Genomic DNA, 20839 nt, shown 5'->3' on the forward strand with positions numbered 1-20839 from the left:
TAAGCGAGAAAAGTACTCGTTAAGAAAAAGATAGGAAAAGAATGAATGAATAAATACACAGTCACTAGACAGTAGAGATACAAACTTTTACCAATAGTCATTGCAAGAACACTTGCCTCCTCTAAAATGATGAAAACGAATTCGATCTCTTATGGTTATATCCCTCTTGTAGATACCAGATATCAACTTTGTGACCGAATGGCAATCTCTACAAACTCGAAGGTTTTTCACTATTCGAATAGGAGACCCCTCAGGCGTTCGAAGCAGTCCATAAGCTATTGCCAGCCTCTCACTGTGAAGACCCAATGCGTGCTCTTTCTCCTCTTCATCTATATCATGCAAAACATCGTTTGTGGTTGATGCATATCCCTCCTGCTTCAGCCTCCTACCCATCTGATCTAACATCTCATAGATCTCCTCTGTTTCAGGATGCGAATCATCTCCCATCACAAACTCGTGCACAGTGAAGTTCACCTCTATAGAGCTCCAACCATGCTCTTTTCTTGCTTGTTTACGCTTCATTAATCTCCTAATCTTGCCTACATCAGACCATTTACCCAAGGAAGCATACACATTAGACACAAGCACATAGTTCTGGCCGCTGTGAGGCTCCAGCCGAAGTATCTCCTTGCTTATGTGCTCCCCTAATTCTTTATAACCATGGGTCTTACAAGCACCAAGTAAAGTCCGCCATAGCACGACGTTAGGTTCAATAGGCATGTTCTTGATTAACGCATGGGCCTGGCTTATAAGCCCCGCTCGACAAAATAGATCAACCATGCAACCATAATGCTCAATTTGCGGAGCAATCCCATACTCAGAGCACATGCTGTTGAAGTTCTGAAAACCTTCCTCAACCAACCCAGAGTGGCTACATGCACATAAGACACTAGTGAAGGTAACACAGTTAGGTATCACCCTAGCTCTTTTCATGCCTGCAAACACTTCTAAAGCTTTCTCGCCATGACCGTGTATTGCAAACGCTCCAATCATGGTAGACCATGCCATGACATCCCTCTCACTCATTTTTTGAAACACCCGATGTGCATCATCCAAGCTACCACACTTGGCATACATGTCTACGAGTGAGGTACCCAGAACAACGTCAACTTTGACACCCTTTCTATCAATATAAGAGTGCACCCATTTCCCCAAATCTAGAGCCCCCAAGTGTCCACAAGCACCCACAACGCTAGCCAAGGTGAACCCATCAATCTCCACATTTTCAAGCTGCATTTCCCTGAACAAAGCCAGTGCCTCACGTGGGCCACCATTTTGAGCGTACCCAGAAATCATCACATTCCAAGAACCTGCGTCTCGGTCGTCCATTTCATCGAACAAGATGCGTGCAGAGTCCGTAGACCCACAACTTACGTATAATCTCATTAAGCCGTTGGTCACAGGAGTTTCAGAGTCCAAACCCATCTTTATAACTTGAGAATGGATCTCCTTCCCTTCATCTAATCTTAGTAACCGACAACAGGCTTTGAGAACAAACCCAACGGTGAAGCTATTCGCATAAAGGCCAGATGCGTGCATGTCCCTGTAGAGGGAGATGGCCGTGGCAGATGAGTCGCTGAGTGAGTAGCCTCTGATGATTGTGTTCCACATGAAGAGATTGGGATGGTGGGTCCAGTAGAAGATGCGGTGGGCGTAGTCTACGTGTCCTGTAAGTGAGATGGCTGAGGACTCGATCAGCTTGCTCGTTAGGAAGAAGTCTTGGGTCAGACCATTTCGTACCATGTGGCCATGGATGGTCTTCAACTCCCTAAGTGACCTACATCGCTTGATCACGGCAACCAAACACCCATGCTCTAACATGGGCTTCACTGTGATTGACATATTTTTCTTTTTCTCGCTTCTATGTACACAACTATCACTTTAAATACCTAATTGCCAGTCTCATCAATTTCCAATACCCAAACCGCCTTAGCCTTTATTAAAACTTTGATTTAAATTAGGGTCCGTTTGACTCATGGGAAGAGGGGTTTGGAATCCGAATCTAACTGTTTTGAAATCATTCATGGTGAAATAATATTTTCCCATTTGAAGCAATGGTCATTTGCTCCCCCTCCCTTTGGAATAAATATCCATTTCAGTTGATTCCGATTTTAGTCTCAACCAAATGGATAGGAATAATAAACCATTCTGGCGGTTCCAATTTGATGGAATACAATTCTGATTTCAATTATAAACCAAACAGACCTTTAAAGGTAAATCACCAAACAGACCCTATCACCAAACGTTGGGAGGTTAAAGGGCTTGGGGGAATCTATGATAGCACTAAGTTATAATATCTAAAGAGCTTTGACCAATTAAATATGAATACCACTTGACTTGATTAGTTACAATTTTTATGATATCAATTGATTGGTTATAAATTTTTCTGATATCATGTATTTTCAGTATCAAAGAAGACCGAGTATTTATCTGAAGAATTTTTTACTACCACGTACTAGACGGTACCATGGGTAAAGAATGGCTATTAATGTTCTGTACAAGTAGGGCTGTAAATGGATTGGATGGAATCATATTGAAATTCGATTTTATGATATGATATTCATACTTAAATTGAATGTTGTTCGTCCGATTTAGATTGGATTTGGATTGAATTGGACGTTATATATATATAATTTATTAATAAATTAGACTAAAAATAATTTTGATATTATATATTACAAAAAAATGACTTGAAAATAACTTTTATGAGACTTGAATATTATAAATATGATAGCCAATCAGGTGTTATTTACAAAATTTATAGGTTTGTTTTGTATAGATTTTCTATACAAAATGCATTAATAATACACACTTTTATATATGCTTAGAATTTGAATTTTGAAATTGTTTTAATTTGGGTTGAGTTAGTCATAAAAAAAAAAGAAAGAAAGAAAATTGGGTTGAGTTCGAAACAAGTGGATGACTTTGGCGCCTAGTTACGAATTCACATCTGCGTCCCAATGGAAGGCACCCCACAGCACATCCCAACCGTGTATTGGGAGCATCTCCATTGGGATGTGCTGTGAGGCACTTGTAGGGCGCAGATGTGATTTCCCTAATTACCATCTCAACTACGGGTCATTTGCAATAGACATTAATGTCTGCAATGATTGCCCTAAGAATGAGCTCTTTAGTAGCATTAATGTGCCCCATGGGAAATCTTTGTTGAAAATTCCCCCAATATGTCCTTTTGTGTTTCTTCTATGACGAGAATATCCCTCATGATGATTGTAAGGCAATGAAATCAGGCAAAGTTTAAAGGGAAAGTGAATGATTTCTTTTTTCTTTGTAATGCAATTTTATTGCACTAGTACCAATGTATAAAGTATAAATCAAAAGAGTGTAAATTCTGGTCCACCCTTGGTTTTTCTTTGCTTTGCATTAAATTTTAGGGTAAATAACAATGACCCCCTTATATTATGGGTAACTGACAATTACCCCTAAACTTTTACTTTGCAATAAAAGTCCCCTTAACCGTTAGATCAGATGATAAAATGTGTTAAATTATTAAAATATCCACTTGAATTTTACTTGTTTTCTTTGCCCTTTTTTCTTAAGCCTTAATTGACCTAAAAATACCTCCATTTTCTCTAGACAAAAACTAGCTAAAATAACAAGAATCATTTTACTAATAGAGAAACATAAGTTTCTTTGAATTCTTGTTTCATTTTGCTAACATGAATGCCTCTCTTAAACTTAAAATATAAAAAATATCAACTCATTTCTCTAATAAATTAAGAAAAACCAAACAAAACCTTAAAATTATATCTATCAAAAAGAAACTTCTACAATTTCATTTGAATATTGAATCTAGAAGACTTTAATATTATATTTTAAAAACTAATCAAATCATAAACCGTCAAATAAATAAGAAAATGGCAGTTTGTGCGGTTTTAAAAAAATAAACAACTGAATGGGAATCTTTTTTGAATTTAACAGAACTATAACAAAGGGGGTATTTGTCATAAAGTAAAAATTTAGGGGGTTTGTCGCAAATTAATGTTCAAGAAGGTAATTGTCATTGACCCTATAGTAGAGGAGGGGGTCTTTGTAACTTACCCTAAATTTTATTTTGCTCTATTTACACTATAAACAAACAAAGTAGATCATAACTTGAATGTACATTTGCATTTCCTATGCATTTGCACAAATGAAATTGCATTACAAACAAACTAGGCCTAGGATTGAAATCAATGTTATTGGATTGGATTGGATATATTTAATTCAATAATAATCAGATATAAAAAGAAAGTTAATTTATCAATACATTATACATACATTAAAAGCTCATATTAGGGTTTTAGGGTCATCAAACAAACCTAGTCAACACTCAAACAACAATTATCGAGATCTTCATTTCCATACATCGTTTTTGAATCCATCCATCTTCTCCATCAGGAATTATTTGTAGAATTCTCATCTTTTCATGGTGATCTCAGCCAAGCTATTCAAAATAATGTGATTTTCAGTACACAAAGTTGTACTTTTCTATGTTAAAAGCATAGCTAAATACCAACAAAAAAAATGATATACCTAGTCTAACCATGTTTCTGGCAATGTGCCAACTGGTTTGGTAAGGCCTCCTGGTTGTAGTGGAGACTTGGGATCAAATCCCACATACACTAGGGTTGGAGGGTTTACAGATTTGGGGAAGGCCCTTATATATTGGGAAAAAAATCCACTCTAAGCACCCTTCCAAGCACTCTACCGATGGATACAAACCCATCATTGTATTGAAGTTAGAATTTTTGTTTTTTCAAGGAGACATGAGAAGTGGCTTATATGTTTACAAGTCTTGAAAGGATTGACAGTGAAGATCAACCCTCATTTTTGTTATGAAAAGGGAGTGATTTAGACGTGGATGATAAAGGAGGCAAACTCTAAGTAGGTGTTTGGCACTGGAGAATTCACAAGTTTGCTTGATCTTTGCTACAATGATAGTTTCAGGATTTGAGAACATAGGTATTTCTTGAATCGTTAAATTTGATGATTCTTAAATTGCGTTGGTGATATTGAATTAATAAGGTGATGCGGCACATTGAAATTTGTCATGGAGTTGTCATCATAAATATATTTATACTATATATAAAAGTATTGATGAAGTGTGAAACTTTTTTTTAATAGAATTACCCTCTATTTCTTTGTTTGATAAAGAGTACAAAAGTCATTTTATTATAGTTTAAATGGCTACTAATTGTATCCATTTAATAATTGAAAATGTAACTTCAATTATTACTTTCCACCTCATTTAATCTTTTCTCATTAAGTCTTATATTTAAGGTATTAAATTGTATTTTCTCTACTTAAATCCTATATTTAAGTTACTTTTCACTAATAAATGCTACTAATTAGATCTATGTCAATATTTTTAGCAATATAAACCCATATATTTTAAAATTGACTCAAAAACAAAACCACTCTTTATCCAAGTGGTGGCTAAGCAATTCAACATTTGAATCAAATTGACCAACCTATGAAGTCATAGTTATGTGATGAAAAAATTTAAAATATAAATAAATATAGAAAATTACAAAATGTAGAAAAAAATATTTATAATATTTTTGTTAACCAAATGAAAAAATAAGTGTAATAAACAATAATTACTTTCATTGATAATGAAAATGAAATACATAATTTAGAACTGACCAAAAAGTGAAATATAAAAATTAATAATAAATAGTTCAACTTTTGGGTTAAACGTGTTAACCTTTAATGTCATAAATAAATAATGAGAATTAATAAAACATAAAAATACAAAAATGAAAAAATACATAAATTTTGCAAAAAAAGCATTCAAGCACATGTCTTAATATCATATTTTTATCATATTAAACAAAAAAGTATGGGTGACATATCAAAATTATTTTCATACACAAAATACAAAAAAAAATATAGAAAAAATTTAACACATCTACAATTCTATTTTTACACTACTATTAAAAATATGAATAAGATTGTGAAACTTTCTTATGACTAAAATACTCATTTTTGAATTTAGTCTCTATTTAATTATTCAAACTAAATTGTAAACTGAACTACTACTTTTCACCTTATTCAAATTTTTGGATGAGGTGTTTATGTAATTAGATTTGGATTTTGCAATTTGCATACGAATAATAATAAAGCACAAAAAATAAAAAAAAAAAATACATAAAGTTTATAGAAAATGTTGGATATATTATTACTATCATTATCATCATCTAGAATTGTCATGTGCAATGCATGTGCACACTTACTAGTTATAATAATAAATCAAAACACTTTAAACACCCAATCAACCTACTTCTACTATTCTACACCAAATGCAATTTTCTTTTGTATTTTTTTTAAAAAAAAATAGGCCCGTTTGGTGCGTCTTTTTGTGCGGTCTTTTGGCTATTTACAAGTTAGGCATACCGCACCGCAGTCTTTTTTCCATTTGCTTTGTAACAAATCTAGCCACCAAAAGTTGGTTCACTGAAAAGACGCGAGAATCCCATTTTGGGCTGATTTCGGGAAGCTCTAAATGGAGATTTTTGCGTCTTTCTCGCTTTATTCTCATGCAGAAAGAATGGAAAGAAGTTCGATAACCAAACTAGCTCTGGGTTGCTCAGATCTTCCTACAAAAATGCAATGCATCTTTTAACTGTCAGAACTACCAGAAGATCTTCCCAAAAAGACTTGCCAAACGGCCCTTAGATTAAACACTGAAACCAAATGCTTGTAAATCAATAACGCTTGTAAGATGCTATGGTGGCAAACACCCACTAAAAAAAATTAATTATATTGGATTTAATTTTTTTTTTAATTTTAGTTGTAAACTTGTAATGAGGGGTACAACTTTGCATGGACTTAAGATGGGCTTTTTGTTAAAATTTGAATAGGTCCGGCTCGAAACCAAAGCTTGAAACTTTGTAAAATGTTAATTCAGGCTGATCCCGATTTGCACCTGTATTACAATGGATCAAATCGAATATGAAAGAATGATTTATATAATAATTTGGATCAAATAATGGTTTTGTTTCATTTGATCCATGTATTTAATTTTTAGTATTAAACATCTCTAAAAAATTAATTGGGTTTGAGGTTTATATAAATTTATGATAATTTTATATAAGCCTTATTGATATTTTAATCTAATTGGATTGCCTTGACTATTAAATATGTAAACAAATTGAATTCGACTCTATGGTTGCATTTGGAAACGACGCAATAAGTGTGAATGCAAATATGAAGAGTGTAAAACGCTCCATATAAATTGCAAAGTTGGGTTAGTTTTACATTGACAAATTTACCTTCTTACCAAACATACTTATAGTTATAATGGATGCAAATACAAATTTTAATAAAGGATATGCCTATTTTTACCAAAAGCCCACTTGAATGCAAATTTACTTCTTTTTTTATTGATGTACTTTTACATATTATTATCAATGTAAATATGCATTGGTCTACCATTTGTCAATGCATAAATGTAATGTTGCCAAACACAAGCAAAAGTGAAGCAGAGTGCAAATTTACCCTGAACTGGGATTTACACTATTGGAAGGGTTAGGATCCATCATATGGATGGTCGTATCATGCTAGATGGTTGGACGAAATTTCAAAAATTTTTTAATCCTTCTTGGAATCGAATTCCCTATGTTTTGAAAAACTGCATTTTTCAGGGTCGGTCTTGCACTGAATTAGACCAGATTTTAAACCAATCAAAGAGTGAGATTTATACCTAATATGGATACCACAAATGCAGATCCCAAGGTGGAAGTTCACGCCCAAATCAGTCCTAAAACCAGCCTTCACTGAAGATGGCATAGTATGTAGGTGAAACTAATTCAGCAACACGGTTTTCAACAAAATTGTAACTCAATTGCTTGAATTGAACTAGGGGAGTTGAGCCTGATATTTCTAGAATTTTTCTTGCAAAAATCATAGGAAAAATTGATCTATATCAATCCTAGATAGTTGAGGTCGAACTGGAAAAAAAAAAACTAGGAGACAAAAGGGTACAGAGAATGACCAAAAACTACAAAAATATGAAGTTGTCTTTGACTAGTCTGCCCCCTCATCTTTTATAATCTCTTATGTAGCTATCTCCTAATCTAATTAGGAGATAATCTAGATCTAAATCAGATCTAAACTCTAATTAGAGATATACCTTATATTCTTATAAGATTAGGTGCTTCATACCCAATTCCAAATCCAAATTCACCCCATGTCACGTGACAGGTTTATTAATCATATTAATTATGGGCCTTAGGCCCATCAGATATAAGGCTCACAACCCAAGGGTGTTGCATGGCCAATTTGGACTTAATTTGTATGGCATAGGACTCCATAATGACCTCACATAGGTTCACGTGGGTTCGACCTAGCCTTTATGAAAATGTTTGGCCGAATTCATTGCTAAACGCAGTAAACCCTTGAGCACATCACTATGGACCCAACATTTACACTTAAATGATCATTGAATTCAACCATCCTATGAAGACCCAAGGATAATGTACTTAGTAAGATAAAGCCCATCAGGTAATTAACCTTGTAATGGTCTCTTACACTTAACCTCTTAGCCCATAATAATCACACACTGCTCTATAGGGAAGGACCTCTCCTCTAGCTACAAAGTGCAGTGTCACACTCTCTATTCGGATGGATATCGAGAATTAAAACCTTTTGCAAACATTTTTCATAAAACACTAATATATATATTATATATATATATATATCATATAAATATATTTTGCAAAACCAAATCTCAAACACAGTTGAAATCAATTGTCGACAATTTAGGTTTCCATCAAAGAGAGTGTAAGCCCTATTATTCATTTTGTCCGACAAAGGGGCCGATCCTATCATTGTGATCGCCCACTCAGATGAATTCTCAAACTGCCTCAACATACCCAGGTTTTGACCATCAATGGATCTCACCGATCAGCATATCAAAGACAACCAAATTCAACACCTAATGCAGTACCATAATCAAGTATAGGGATTATGTGTAACTTTTCAGTTTTGCCTATCAATCTTCAAGGTCTAGGGCATATCTGGAAAGTGGTCTGGGTTCAGTGTTTTAACCAAACACAGTGTTTTGGGTCTAACCCTAACAGATAAGACAAGCTACCCCAACTTCTTTGGTAGCATATAAGTGTCAACATCGGCAGGATAAACTCCCCAAATCTATCCAATGACTAAGAACATTTTAAAATAACACGAGTGTCCAGTTTAAGGTGTAATTTCATAGAAACATACTAATATCAACATGAAACAATAATGTACTTTTATTCATTTACAATAAATGTATCTATACATCAATCTGATTGGAGCTAAGGGCATACACTGTCTAACATACACTCCATTTGCATGTTTTCAAATGCAGATTATGTTTCACATATTCGTCATATATCAAATTAAGTTTAACTCTGAGATTAATCTAATTTGGATCAAAGCTGGAAAAATAAAAGGAAAAATTTCACTTTAGTATCCTAAATTTTGGGATAGTGTCAAGTTAATACCCAAACTTTCAAACGTGTCACTACAGTACCCAAACTTTCAAAAAGTGTCAAGTTGGTCCCTGTTGTTGATCGACCATCAGTTATTTGATTACATGATGACATGTGCAACTTAAAATTTTGAAAATGTCAAACCTACCCTTCAAAAGAAGACACCGATCATTATCTTTTACCTTAAGACTGAATTGTGGAAGTCAACTCAAAGTATTAGAGGGATCCATAGGTTGCTAACGTGGAAATGGAGCAATTAGTCAGCCAATGGAAAAGGTAGCGTACCCAAAGAAGTGGTCGTTGTAGGTGCATGTCTGCTATCCACGTGTTTGAAGCCCAGGGGTTGGGCGTCTATAAAATCTTTACCAATTTGAATATAACAATCTATTCATGAATTGTTCATTGCTTGTGTTTTTTCAAATGCAATGTCGCAACCAGAGTTTAAGAGGGAAGCGAGAGGAGTCGGGGCAGTTGGGGAAAGCAGAAGAAAAGCTTGGAAGCAAAGATTAGTTGAGGAGGAGGAGGAGGGAAAAGTCATCATGGCGAGCAAGCTTTTCGCATTAGCTTGCATTTGAAATGAGAGCTGTCGAGATTCATCGTCGATGCCGCATTACCCTTCGTTGCCCAAGTACCCCAAGGGCATTCCTGTTTAGAAGAAGATGGAAGGATTGGAGGTGAAGGCTTTGTTCTCAATATTGGGAATGACTTGTTCCACTTGCGTTGGTTTTATTGAGAAAGCCATCAAACAACTTCCTGGTATTCGAGATGCTGTAGTTGATGTTCTCAACAACAAAGCCCAACTACCCGAGTTCTTTTTCCCTCCCCAAAAAAAAGATCCAATACCAATCATAAGAAAATTAGATAAGTGAAGGGTATTTTTATCCTTTTATATGATAGTTAATGTCTGTAACAGTTTTGGATTAATTTGACACTTTTTAAAAGTTTGGGTATTATAATGATACGTTTAAAAAGTTCGAATACTAATTTGACATTACCCCCAAAGTTCAGGATATTAAAGTGAAATTCTTCTAAAATAAAAAAACCGACCCAAGTTTCATCATATAGAAATGTGAGTCCAACCGACAGGTTCCTTGCGAAAGAACCTGGCTAACCCGCTCGACCTCCGACATCCATCATCCATAAGCATCCGATTTATAATCTTGTTTCCAACCCGAACGGTTTGGCTCCCGACTCAATACGGACCCCTCCTGAATAAACCAACCCCTTTCCCTCTCGGTACATCGGGAGGCAGATTTTGCCGCCGAACATCTCAACAACGGTCTACGGTGCGCTGCGATTGGGCCCTGCAACGTCAAATTGGACAAGGAAAGAACGAAGACCGAGGGAAGGGCAAGAAGGAGGAGGAAAAGAAGCAAGTACGAAACTCTCAATCTTTTGCAGACGAAGAATGCCGAGAAGGAAGAAGATCAACCTGCTCTTATTCGTTTTCTTGCGATAGATGGCTAGCTCTCAACACCGCTGTGTTTTCGGTTCGTCTCCTTCACTTTCTTCCTCTTTCCTCCTTTCTCTGAGACACGCATAGAGGGAATTCGAATTTCGTTCCTACCCTCTCCATGCGTTACAATTTTTTTACAATAGATTTCAAAAGATGGAGCTTTGACTGTTAGCTATATTGATCCGTTCTCTTCTCTTTGCTGGTTTTGTTTGTTATCTGATCATTGTTTGGATTCCTGGCAGTTGGGAATATACCATATGATGCGACTGAAGAACAGCTTATACAAATATGTGAAGAGGTTGGACCGGTTGTGTCATTTAGGTCAGACTTTATTTTTTAAGTTCATATTTTAATCACAGAAAGAAATTCTCCAAATTTGGTCTTTTTCTCTTATTGAAATGAATTCCTTCTGTCCAGTGTCAGTTTCCTTAATTTTTTTTTTTTTCTGGCATCTGGCTTGATTTAACTTGTTTAGAATATTAATGCTCAAACGAACTTGAATTACTGAGAACACTACTATGTGCTTGCACAATTAGACCTTATCAGGCCACGCATTTTGTTTGTAATTTCCAGAAGCTAGGAATAAGAGAAGAAGAAAATTTCGCAGAGAAAATATTGGGGAACCCCACTATCTTTTCTCAGATAAAGAAAGGGACACCTGTTGGACCCTTTTGTCATTCTATCCAAAAACTAGTTAAAGTTTTCTGCCTTTTTGTTGTATTGTTGGACCATATGCTCAATATTGCTGAATATTAAGAAAATTTAGTGAAGAACTCCATTGATCTCTGAAGGCAATTATAAATAGTTTTTCACATGACTTGGGAGTGGGCAGTAATTCTCACATTCAAGTGAAAGATAGTAAGTTGTCCTATCATATGTGAACAACTATTTATAATTTTTGTCATGTAATGCAACTGTGAATCACTAAATTCTCACTATGCTGACAATTGATGGCTTGGGAAAGAATGATCATTTGAGGGCAAAAGGATAGATAGTTTAGGTTGCTGTGGGTTTATATCTTTTTAGTTGATACTTCTTTAAATTGTATGGTTGAGATGCTTTTCAACATTTTTTTTGATTCATACTATTTTCATATTTTTTTTTGATTGGCTTTTCAACATTTTTGTATTTCAGATTAGTTATTGATAGAGAAACTGGGAAACCAAAAGGTTATGGGTTCTGTGAGTACAAGGATGAAGAGACAGCTCTAAGTGCTCGCCGCAATCTCCAGGGTTATGAAATTAATGGCCGTCAATTACGGGTTGACTTTGCTGAAAATGATAAAGGTGCTGATAGAAATCGTGAACAGGTAAACTATTAAGACATACAATATGAGGTGGAAAACTCACTATAACAAACTATCTCTACTATTATGTTATGGTGGTACTCTGTTCTTGGATGGTTTCATGTGCATGAAGTGTTGAACTTTTTACATGATTCTTTTAGTAATTTTTAAACTTGTATTTCTTAAATGGCTACCAGATATTTTTTTCTTGAACTTATGGATGCATCTTAACAATTGGGTGGACATGCAACTGCTTAAAATGAATATATTTTCTAATACCTACTGATAAAAATTATATTTTATAATAAATATTGTTATGAGAATGCATATATTCTGATGCTGTGAATCAAGACGGTTCTCTTTTTATATTGCCCTAATATGTATGTGTTGTAGCTATTTGTTAAATGTTGCCTTTAATAATTATTGGTATTATTAGTATATGCTGTTGACTTCACCAAATATTAATAATTAAGGCTGAGTCATTAAGTTGAATTTTATGCTATTGACTTCTTGTTAAAATTTAATAACAACTTTGATACCTATCTTTTTTTTTCAAAAAAAAAAAGAAAAAGAAAAAACCTATTTTGTTTGATGTTCATCGTAAATGATAACATGCATAATTGCATTTAGGAAATGTTTTCATTTGTTTGGTGATATATGCACTCTTGTAAACTTTTTTTTTTTGGGTGATATATAAACATATCATGTGCTATGGTTGATTATGTGAAGAGGACAAATGGACTATCAACCTAAAGGAAATTATTTAAATGTTTTAAATGGATTTCAAGGCTCAAAGCATTAGCACAAAAAATGAGGTGCTCAATTGTTGTGCCTTGATCCTGGGATGTGACAAATCAATCTGGCCTATAGAGTATTTGCCTTTTCCAGTGGGTGGAAATCTTAGGTTAGATGAGTTTTTGGATCTTGTATTGGAGAGAGATAGTAGAAGGCTGGTATTTTGAAAAAAATATGGATTTTCTTAGGGGTACGGATGACCCTCACTAAATCTAGGTTTCTTAGTTTGTTTCTCAATATATTGATAAAAGAAAGTTTGTTTCTCAATGTACAATATGCCATACTTAAGGTTTAGAAGATTAAAAAGAGAAAATTTGTGAGTGGATATTGATCCTGAAGCCACCGAATAACCAAGAGTAAATGCCACATTTATCACTTTGATTCCAAAGAAGAGGGGGGCCAAAACTCCTAAAGACTTTAGACCAATAAGCCTCATCGGGAGTGTTTACAAAATTCTTTTAAAGGTCTTATCAAAAAGACTTAAAAAAGGTGTTACCCTCGATCATCTCTCCTTTCCAAGGTGCTTTTGTAGAAGGAAGACAAATTGTGGATCAAATCTTGGTGGCCAATGAATGCGTTGTGGAAAGACGAAAGGGTAAAGTAGATCTAGAAAAAGCCTATGACTTGGTTAATTGGGAAGTCCTCCTAAAAGTACTAGAAAGACTGGGATTTGGAGTTAGATGGAGGTCTTGGATTAAAGAATGCTTAAGTTCAGCTCATTTTAAGTCCACTCCCTAGCAAATAGGAGAAGACGGAAAAACCAAATCTCTAGTATAGAGGTGGAGGGAAGAGTAGTAAATGCAAAGGAGGAAATTGAAAGGTGCTTCGTGGATCATTTAAAGTCAATTCTTGCATCCTCTGATGAAAACAATGCAGAATTGGGAGATTTACAGTGGGACAGAATGCCAGAATCCGAAGCTAACCTCCTAGAAAGAGCTTTCAGTATTGAGGAGATACATGAAGCAATATTCTCGATGGATAGATCTAAAGCTTCGAGGCCGGATGGATTTTCAATGGCTTTCTATCAGGATTGTTGGGAAATCTTGAAAGATGAATTAATGGATGTATTTATGGAGTTGTATCAAGAAGGAAATTTATCACCTGGAGCAAATGTAACTTTTATTGCTTTAGTGCCAATAAAGAAGGAGTTCAAAACCCCCAAGGATTACAGACCGATAAGTCTTGTGGGTAGCTTGTATAAAATCATTGCTAAAGTCTTGGCTAGTAGGTTGAAGACTATCTTGCCCTATGTTATCTCTTAGAACCAAGGAGCTTTTGTAGAAGGGAGACAAATTGTGGATCAAATCTTAGTGGCAAATGAATGTGTTGTAGCTAAGAAAAAATAAGGTGGCAAAGGTTTGATTTGTAAATTGGACCTAGACAAAGCTTATGGTATGGTGGATTAGTCCTTCCTATTGAATCTAATGGAAAAGATGGGGTTAGGTGAAAGATGGAGGATGTGGATTGAAGAATGTATTAGCTCAACACATTTTTCTATTCTAATGAATGGGGTAGCAAAGGATTTTTTCCAGGCTAAAAGAGGGCTAAGACAGGGTGATCCCTTATCCCCATTCTTATTCACCTTTGTGGCCGAGGTTTTGAGTAGACAAATCACTAAGGCTGACCAAGAAAACCAGTTTAAAGGTTGGAGGATGGGTAGATCATAAGTGGTGGTGTCTCATTTGCAATTTGCTGATGACATAATCATTTTCTGTGAAAGCTTTGATGAATCCAGTTAAGGAATCTAAAAAGATTGGTGGATGAATTTCAACAGGCCTTCAAACTGAAAGTCAATTGGGGAAAAAGCTATGTAGTTGGAGTCAACATTGAAGGGGGGGATATCCAAGCCATGGAAAATATGCTAGGCTGTGAAGTGAAAAATTGGCCTCTAGAATACTTAGGTATGCCCTTGGGTGGGAATCCGAAAGCTGAAAGTTTCTGGAAACCGGTGCTAGAGAGGTTCATAAAGAAGTTGGCAATGTGGAAGAGAAATTATATATCCTTGGGGGGAAGAATCACCTTGATAAAATCTACCCTAGCAAATCTACCCACTTATTTCCTCTCCACCTTTAAGATCTCGGTGAAAATAGCTAGGAAGTTGGAGAAGATTATGAGGGACTTTTTGTGGAAACCAGGCGATGAAAAGAAAGATCATTTAGTGAAGTGGGAGCAAGTTTGTTACCCTAAGGAGCAGGGTGGATTAAGTATAGGGAACTTATTAAAGAAAAACAAGGCCCTTCTAGTGAAATGGCTGTGGAGATTCCCTTGTGAAGAAGATAGGTTGTGGCACAGGGTCATTAAAAGCATTCATGGTGAAGCAGATAACGGCTGGGATGCAAAACTAGCCCCCAATGCAGCTCCAAATTTTCCCTGGAGGCAATCTATGAGGTATATCCAACCTTTCTTTAATTTATCAGGTTTTATGTCGGTTGTGGCAATAAAGTTTTATTCTGGGAAGACCTTTGGGTTGGGGATGTGCCTCTTATGATCAAATTCCCAGACCTCTACTCCTTATCAAACCATAAAAACAAACCTGTTGCTAGGTTTGGTTTTCTTTCAGATTTGGGTATCTCTTGGGATTTTGGTTTTAGAAGAGGGTTGAGGGAAAATGAATGTGAGTCTCTAGTGCTTTTGATTTCAACACTTGAGAGGATCAACTCTCAGTTTGGTTGGGTCAAATGGGATGGTGGATACCCTAGCAAAACAAGGGGCAAATAGATCTTCATTGTATTGGGCAGAATTGTAACTGATTGCTGGAGATTGCAGTTTAGATTAATGTCTCTCTGCAATCTTTATCTATTGTAACTGAATTTCTCTGTTATTAATGAAAATTTCTTGCTGATAAAAAAAAAGTTCAGCTTATTACTCAATCCTAATCAATGGTGCAGCAAAGGACTTCTTCCCGGCCAGGAGAGGAATTATGCAAGGTGACCCCCTATCTCCATTCTTGTTTACCCTAGTGGTAGAAGTGTTAAGCAGAATGATAGCAAAAACTGGTGATCAAGGCCTTATTAGAGGTTGGAGGGTAGGTAGGAATCAGGTGGTTGTTACCCATCTCCAATTTGCAGACGACATCCTCTTTTTCTGTGAAGGAAACAATGAGGAAGTGGTGGAAGATCTGAGGGTGTTGCTGAATAATTTTGTGGGAGTGACAGGGCTGAGGATAAATTGGACCAAAAGTGGAATTGTAGGGGTCAATTTGGAGGAAGGAGAACTACTAAGATTTGCTGAGATCTTGGGGTGGGAGATAAGAAGTTGGCCTATCAGTTACCTAGGTTTACCTTTAGGAGGAAACCCTAGGTCAATTGGGTTTTGGAAACCAGTTTTAGAAAGGTTTGATAGGAAGTTAACCCTGCGGAAGAGGAATTATATTTCTTTGTGTGGAAGAATAACCTTGATTAGAGCCGCACTGGCAAACCTCCCCATATTTCCTTTCAACCTTTGGAATCCCTTCTAGGGTAGCGAGGTGCTAAAGAAGTATATGAGAGATTTCCTTTGGGATCCAGGAGAGGAAAGGAAGGACCATTTGATCAAGTGGGAGTAGGTTAGAAAACCTAAGGAACAAGGGGGTTTAGGAATTGGGAACATCCAATTAAGGAACATAGCTCTACTAGGCAAATGGCTTTGGAGGTTTCCCTTTGAAAGCAACAGGCTATGGCACAAAATGATTGAGAGCATTCATTGGGTGGATGGAAATGGCTGGGATGCAAAAATTTCCCCTCAGTTCTTCGGCTTCTCCTTGGAAAGCAATTCATGAAATCTACCCTACTTTCCTCAATTCCATCCGGTTCGATGTGGGACAAGGTAATAAAATTATGTTTTGGGAAGATCTATGGGTAGGGGAAACCCCACTTAAAGACCAAATTCCTGATCTATTTGCATTATCTAACCTCAAGGGGGAGGCTATATCCATGTTGGGAACACCGTGTCCAAATGGTGTGAATTGGAACTTGGGCTTCAGAAGGGACTAAGGGAAAATGACGTGAGTCTTTAATCCTATTTCTAGACCTTCTAGGGCAAATCCACTTGGACCCTTCGCTGGAAGATTCTAGAATTTGGGTAGGCTCTCCAGACGGTCTCTTTTCTTGCTCTTCTTTCTTCAAAGTACTTTCTTCCCCCAACCCCCTAGGTGGGGATTTCCCTGTGAAAGAAATTTGGTGCAAGCCTATTCCCTTGAAGATTCAAGCCTTCTGTTGGGAAATGTTCCTTGGCAAGGTAAACACTTGTGATATGCTACAGAGAAGAAGGCCATACATTTGCCTTTCTCCTCATGTGTGCTCTTTGTGTAAGGAAAGTGGTGAAACCCTATCTCATTTATTGATATCCTGTTCTTTTGTGCTTTGAATTTGGGAATTCTTTTTACTCTCTTTGGCTGCAGGTGGGTTCCCCCTCGAGATGTGGCAAGACTTCAACTGTGACTTCTTGAGACAACGAAAGAAAAGAGGGATGGTAATGTGGAAAGCAACAAAGACAGCAATTTGTTGGGTAATATGGGAAGAGAGGAATAACATGATTTTCTTGGAAAAAAGTAGAACAGTAGAGGAAGTGATTGATAGCATCAAGGTGAAAGTAGCTTATTGGGTAAAACCCTCGGATAGCTTTCAAGTTTTCTCAATAACAAGATTTTCTTGGGAAAAAGCAGAACAATAGAGGAAGTGATTGATAACATCAAGGTGAAAGTAGCTCATTGGGTAAAACCCTTGGATGGCTTTCAAGTCTTCTCAGTCATAGACATTCTAAGAACCTGGTCTAAAGTAGCGCAGTAATTGAGAGTAAGAGATAAAGTAAGGTTGGAGTGGAAACCACTAGAAGGCAATAAAGTGAAACTGAATTTTGATGGGAGCTCCTTTGGAAATCCGGGCATTCCAGGAGTAGGGGTGTAAACGGTATTCGAAAATCTGATTTCGAATTCGATATTCGAATAATCGAATTGAATTTGGATAATTCGAATATCTAATCGGTCGAATTTGGATATACTATTCATACCGAATAGTTAATCGGATTTGAATTCGGATATGATCTGATTCGATTCGATAAATATCTGAATTCGACCGATTATTTAGTTCTTTTTTTTTGATAATTGAAATAATTTTTTTAATCAACAATAGACAATAGTACAAAGTCCCCAAGGAAAGGCACGAGTTGCAACCTCACTGGGCTAGTTAAGTACAGATTTCCAAATTAATAACAACTTATAAAGAAGCACAAAAAAGATCTTCCCTAGAAACCCCCTGTTTGGCTAAAGCATCAACTAAAGAATTAGCAGACCTACTAACCCATTTTACCTCAACTCTCATATTGTTGGTTAACCACTTTTTTGATGAGATCTTTGTAGCCCCAAATGGTGGTATCCAAGTTTAGGAGCCACCTTGTTACCACCTGAGAGTCCCCTTCAACTAGGAGATGCTCCACCCCAAGCTGGTTGGCGATCTGAATTCCTTGTACTGCAGCAAGGATTTCTGCCCTTGTGGAATCCCCCACTCCCACCAGTCCTGAGAATAGGGAAATTATGTTGCTGTCCTTATTTCTCAGGATACCCCCTATACCTGAAGGCCCGGGGTTGCCTTGGCTGCTTCCATCAAAGTTCAGCTTGATGACACCTTCCAAAAGCGGAACCCATTATGATAGAATTCTATCCTTCTTTGTTGAAGTGTTAGCCATTACTAGCCAATTCCTCCACAAGTCATCAAAGATATCCACAGTTTTCAGCCAATGGATTGCTCTTGTTAGGATATAATCCTTCATTTCATCTAACCCTCTTTCCTTCTCTAAGAAAATTCTTGCATTCCTTTCCTCCCAAAGAGTCCACAGAGTGGCTGCCCTGACACATTTTGACATGACCTTACCTCTTCTAGTGTGCCAAACAAAGACAGATGGGTTGAATAACAAGCTTAAATCAGAAGGCATAGACCACCTACCTCCAAATAAACAAAGGCTCCACCTCCATATAGCTGTAGCAAAGGAGCAGGAGATCAACAAATGGAAACAGTCCTTATTCTCGGCCTTACACAAGGAACACCAATTTGGGGGAAGACAAAGAGAGGGTCTCTTTTTCTGTAAGTTTTCCAAAGTATTGATTTTCCCATAGAAGACTTCCCAGCAGAATACAACAATTTTTAGGGGAATAGGTCGCACCCAGACTTCTTTGACAGGGAATCCTTGGGAAATGGGGTTAGAACTGAGGGATTTTAGAAAAGAAGAGCAAGTAAAAGTACCTTTTGGAAGAGGAGTCCAAACCCTTTGATAAGAAGAAGTGGGGTCCAAGCAAACGGATTCTAGTAAATGAATTAGCTCAATAACACAACTTGACTCACCATCCCTTAACCCTCTACGAAACCCAAAGTCCCATTTTAAAGATAAGGGGTTTAACGGGCTCGGGAGAAAAGTTGCAATTGGCTCATGTTTGTGAAGGGAAAGGGAATAGAGGGAGGGGAAACAATCTTTGAGGGGTTGAGTACCCACCCAAATATCCTCCCAGAACAGAATAGCATTACTAGAGCAAGCATCATACCTGATGAATCTGAGGAAGCGAGGGAGAATACCATGTATAGCCTTCCAAGGTGTAGTAAGGGTAGCTCGGCGAGATATCCCGGTTATTTAGTTCTTATAATATATAAAATATTATATATAATAATTAAGTTATATAAATAATTTATATATTTATGTAAAGGTGTAAACTAGGCTGTGTCGGGCGGGCAAGACACGTCCCGTGGGCGGCCCGCGCAAAAGGTGAGCCGTGCCGCCCTTCCCGATGGAAATTTTGGGGGTTGGCCTAGCATGGCCCACGGCCTAGGCCCGTGCGGGCCAGTGCCGTGCTGCAGGCCTGGGTTGAACCGGGCTACACTTTTTTTACTTTTTTGTTTTTTTTTTTGAAAATTTTGATTTCTTTTCTAAGTAAAATTGTAAAACTAAAATATTTAACTTTCCTTTAAACTTTGGGAATCGGGAACTATTTAAAAAATTAAGAAATGAGAAATCTAAGTTATCTAACACATAAATGAAAAAAAAACTTAACCAAATTGAAATAAGAATGATGGAATAACAAATCGGAAGAAAAATAGGAATTTTATTTCATTTAATTTTGAATGGTACAAATTACAAATACAATGATTGGATCATTGGATACTTAGATGAATGAAATATGAAAATTGAATAAATTAATAAAATATAAAAATACAATATAGTTACAAATTGAAAATACAAAATTACATTGTTAGAAATTAAAAAAATCAAATAAATTAAATAAAATTAAAAAAATTTACAATAATTTGAGAAAAATAAAAAATTCTATACAAGTCAAATTCATGAATCATGATTCATGACTTTCATCATCTGCTTCGGGTGAAATATCCGGTGTAGTATCATGCACTCCTTTGTCTTGTAATCTATCTTCTGCATCTAGCCAATCCTTGAAGCAGATGCACATCTCTATGCTTTCATCGTTCACGCATCTTCTTTTGTCATCCAGCACCCTAGTACCTGCACTAAAACAAGACTTTGATGGAACTGTAGACACCGGAGGGGTTAGTAGATCACATGCCATGGTGACGAGAACTAGATAATTTTTGAATGTTCACTCCACCAGGCTAAAATATCAAAATTATTTGATCCTTCACCTAAATTAGAAAAAAGTGCTTGTAAATAAAAATTAAGTTCAATAAATGAACTTGTTGTAGAAGTAGCATATTTCTGCCTTTTACTTATTAAATAAAAAAGTTTTTCTCTTCTATTACTGGGCTCAAGGTCAGAAATAGAAGATGCTGTACAATTCCTACAACTTCAGATTCATATAAACTGTACATTTCAAATAATAAATTATTAATTTCT

General features: G+C 36.3%; 1 protein-coding gene and 1 pseudogene across 2 annotated transcripts in view; one reads left to right on the forward strand and one right to left on the reverse strand.

Annotated features, from left to right (window-relative positions):
- Positions 1 to 1988, reverse strand: LOC104587427 (pentatricopeptide repeat-containing protein At4g21065 pseudogene; annotated as a pseudogene). The gene has a single exon (XR_016081328.1). The product of XR_016081328.1 is annotated as a pentatricopeptide repeat-containing protein At4g21065 pseudogene (transcript).
- Positions 1989 to 10638: 8650 nt separating this feature from the next.
- CSTF64 (cleavage stimulating factor 64) overlaps positions 10639 to 20839 on the forward strand; it is a 37213-nt gene continuing 27012 nt past the window's right edge. The window contains exons 1-3 of the mRNA XM_010245040.3: positions 10639 to 10966; positions 11175 to 11253; positions 12067 to 12241. Coding sequence (XP_010243342.1) covers positions 10936 to 10966; positions 11175 to 11253; positions 12067 to 12241 — 285 coding nt within the window. The 5' untranslated portion in view covers positions 10639 to 10935. The remainder of the gene's footprint in view (positions 10967 to 11174; positions 11254 to 12066; positions 12242 to 20839) is intronic.

Source organism: Nelumbo nucifera, chromosome 1, assembly GCF_055504915.1.
Source record: "Nelumbo nucifera cultivar China Antique chromosome 1, China Antique-T2T, whole genome shotgun sequence".
NCBI classification, from domain to species: domain Eukaryota; kingdom Viridiplantae; phylum Streptophyta; class Magnoliopsida; order Proteales; family Nelumbonaceae; genus Nelumbo; species Nelumbo nucifera.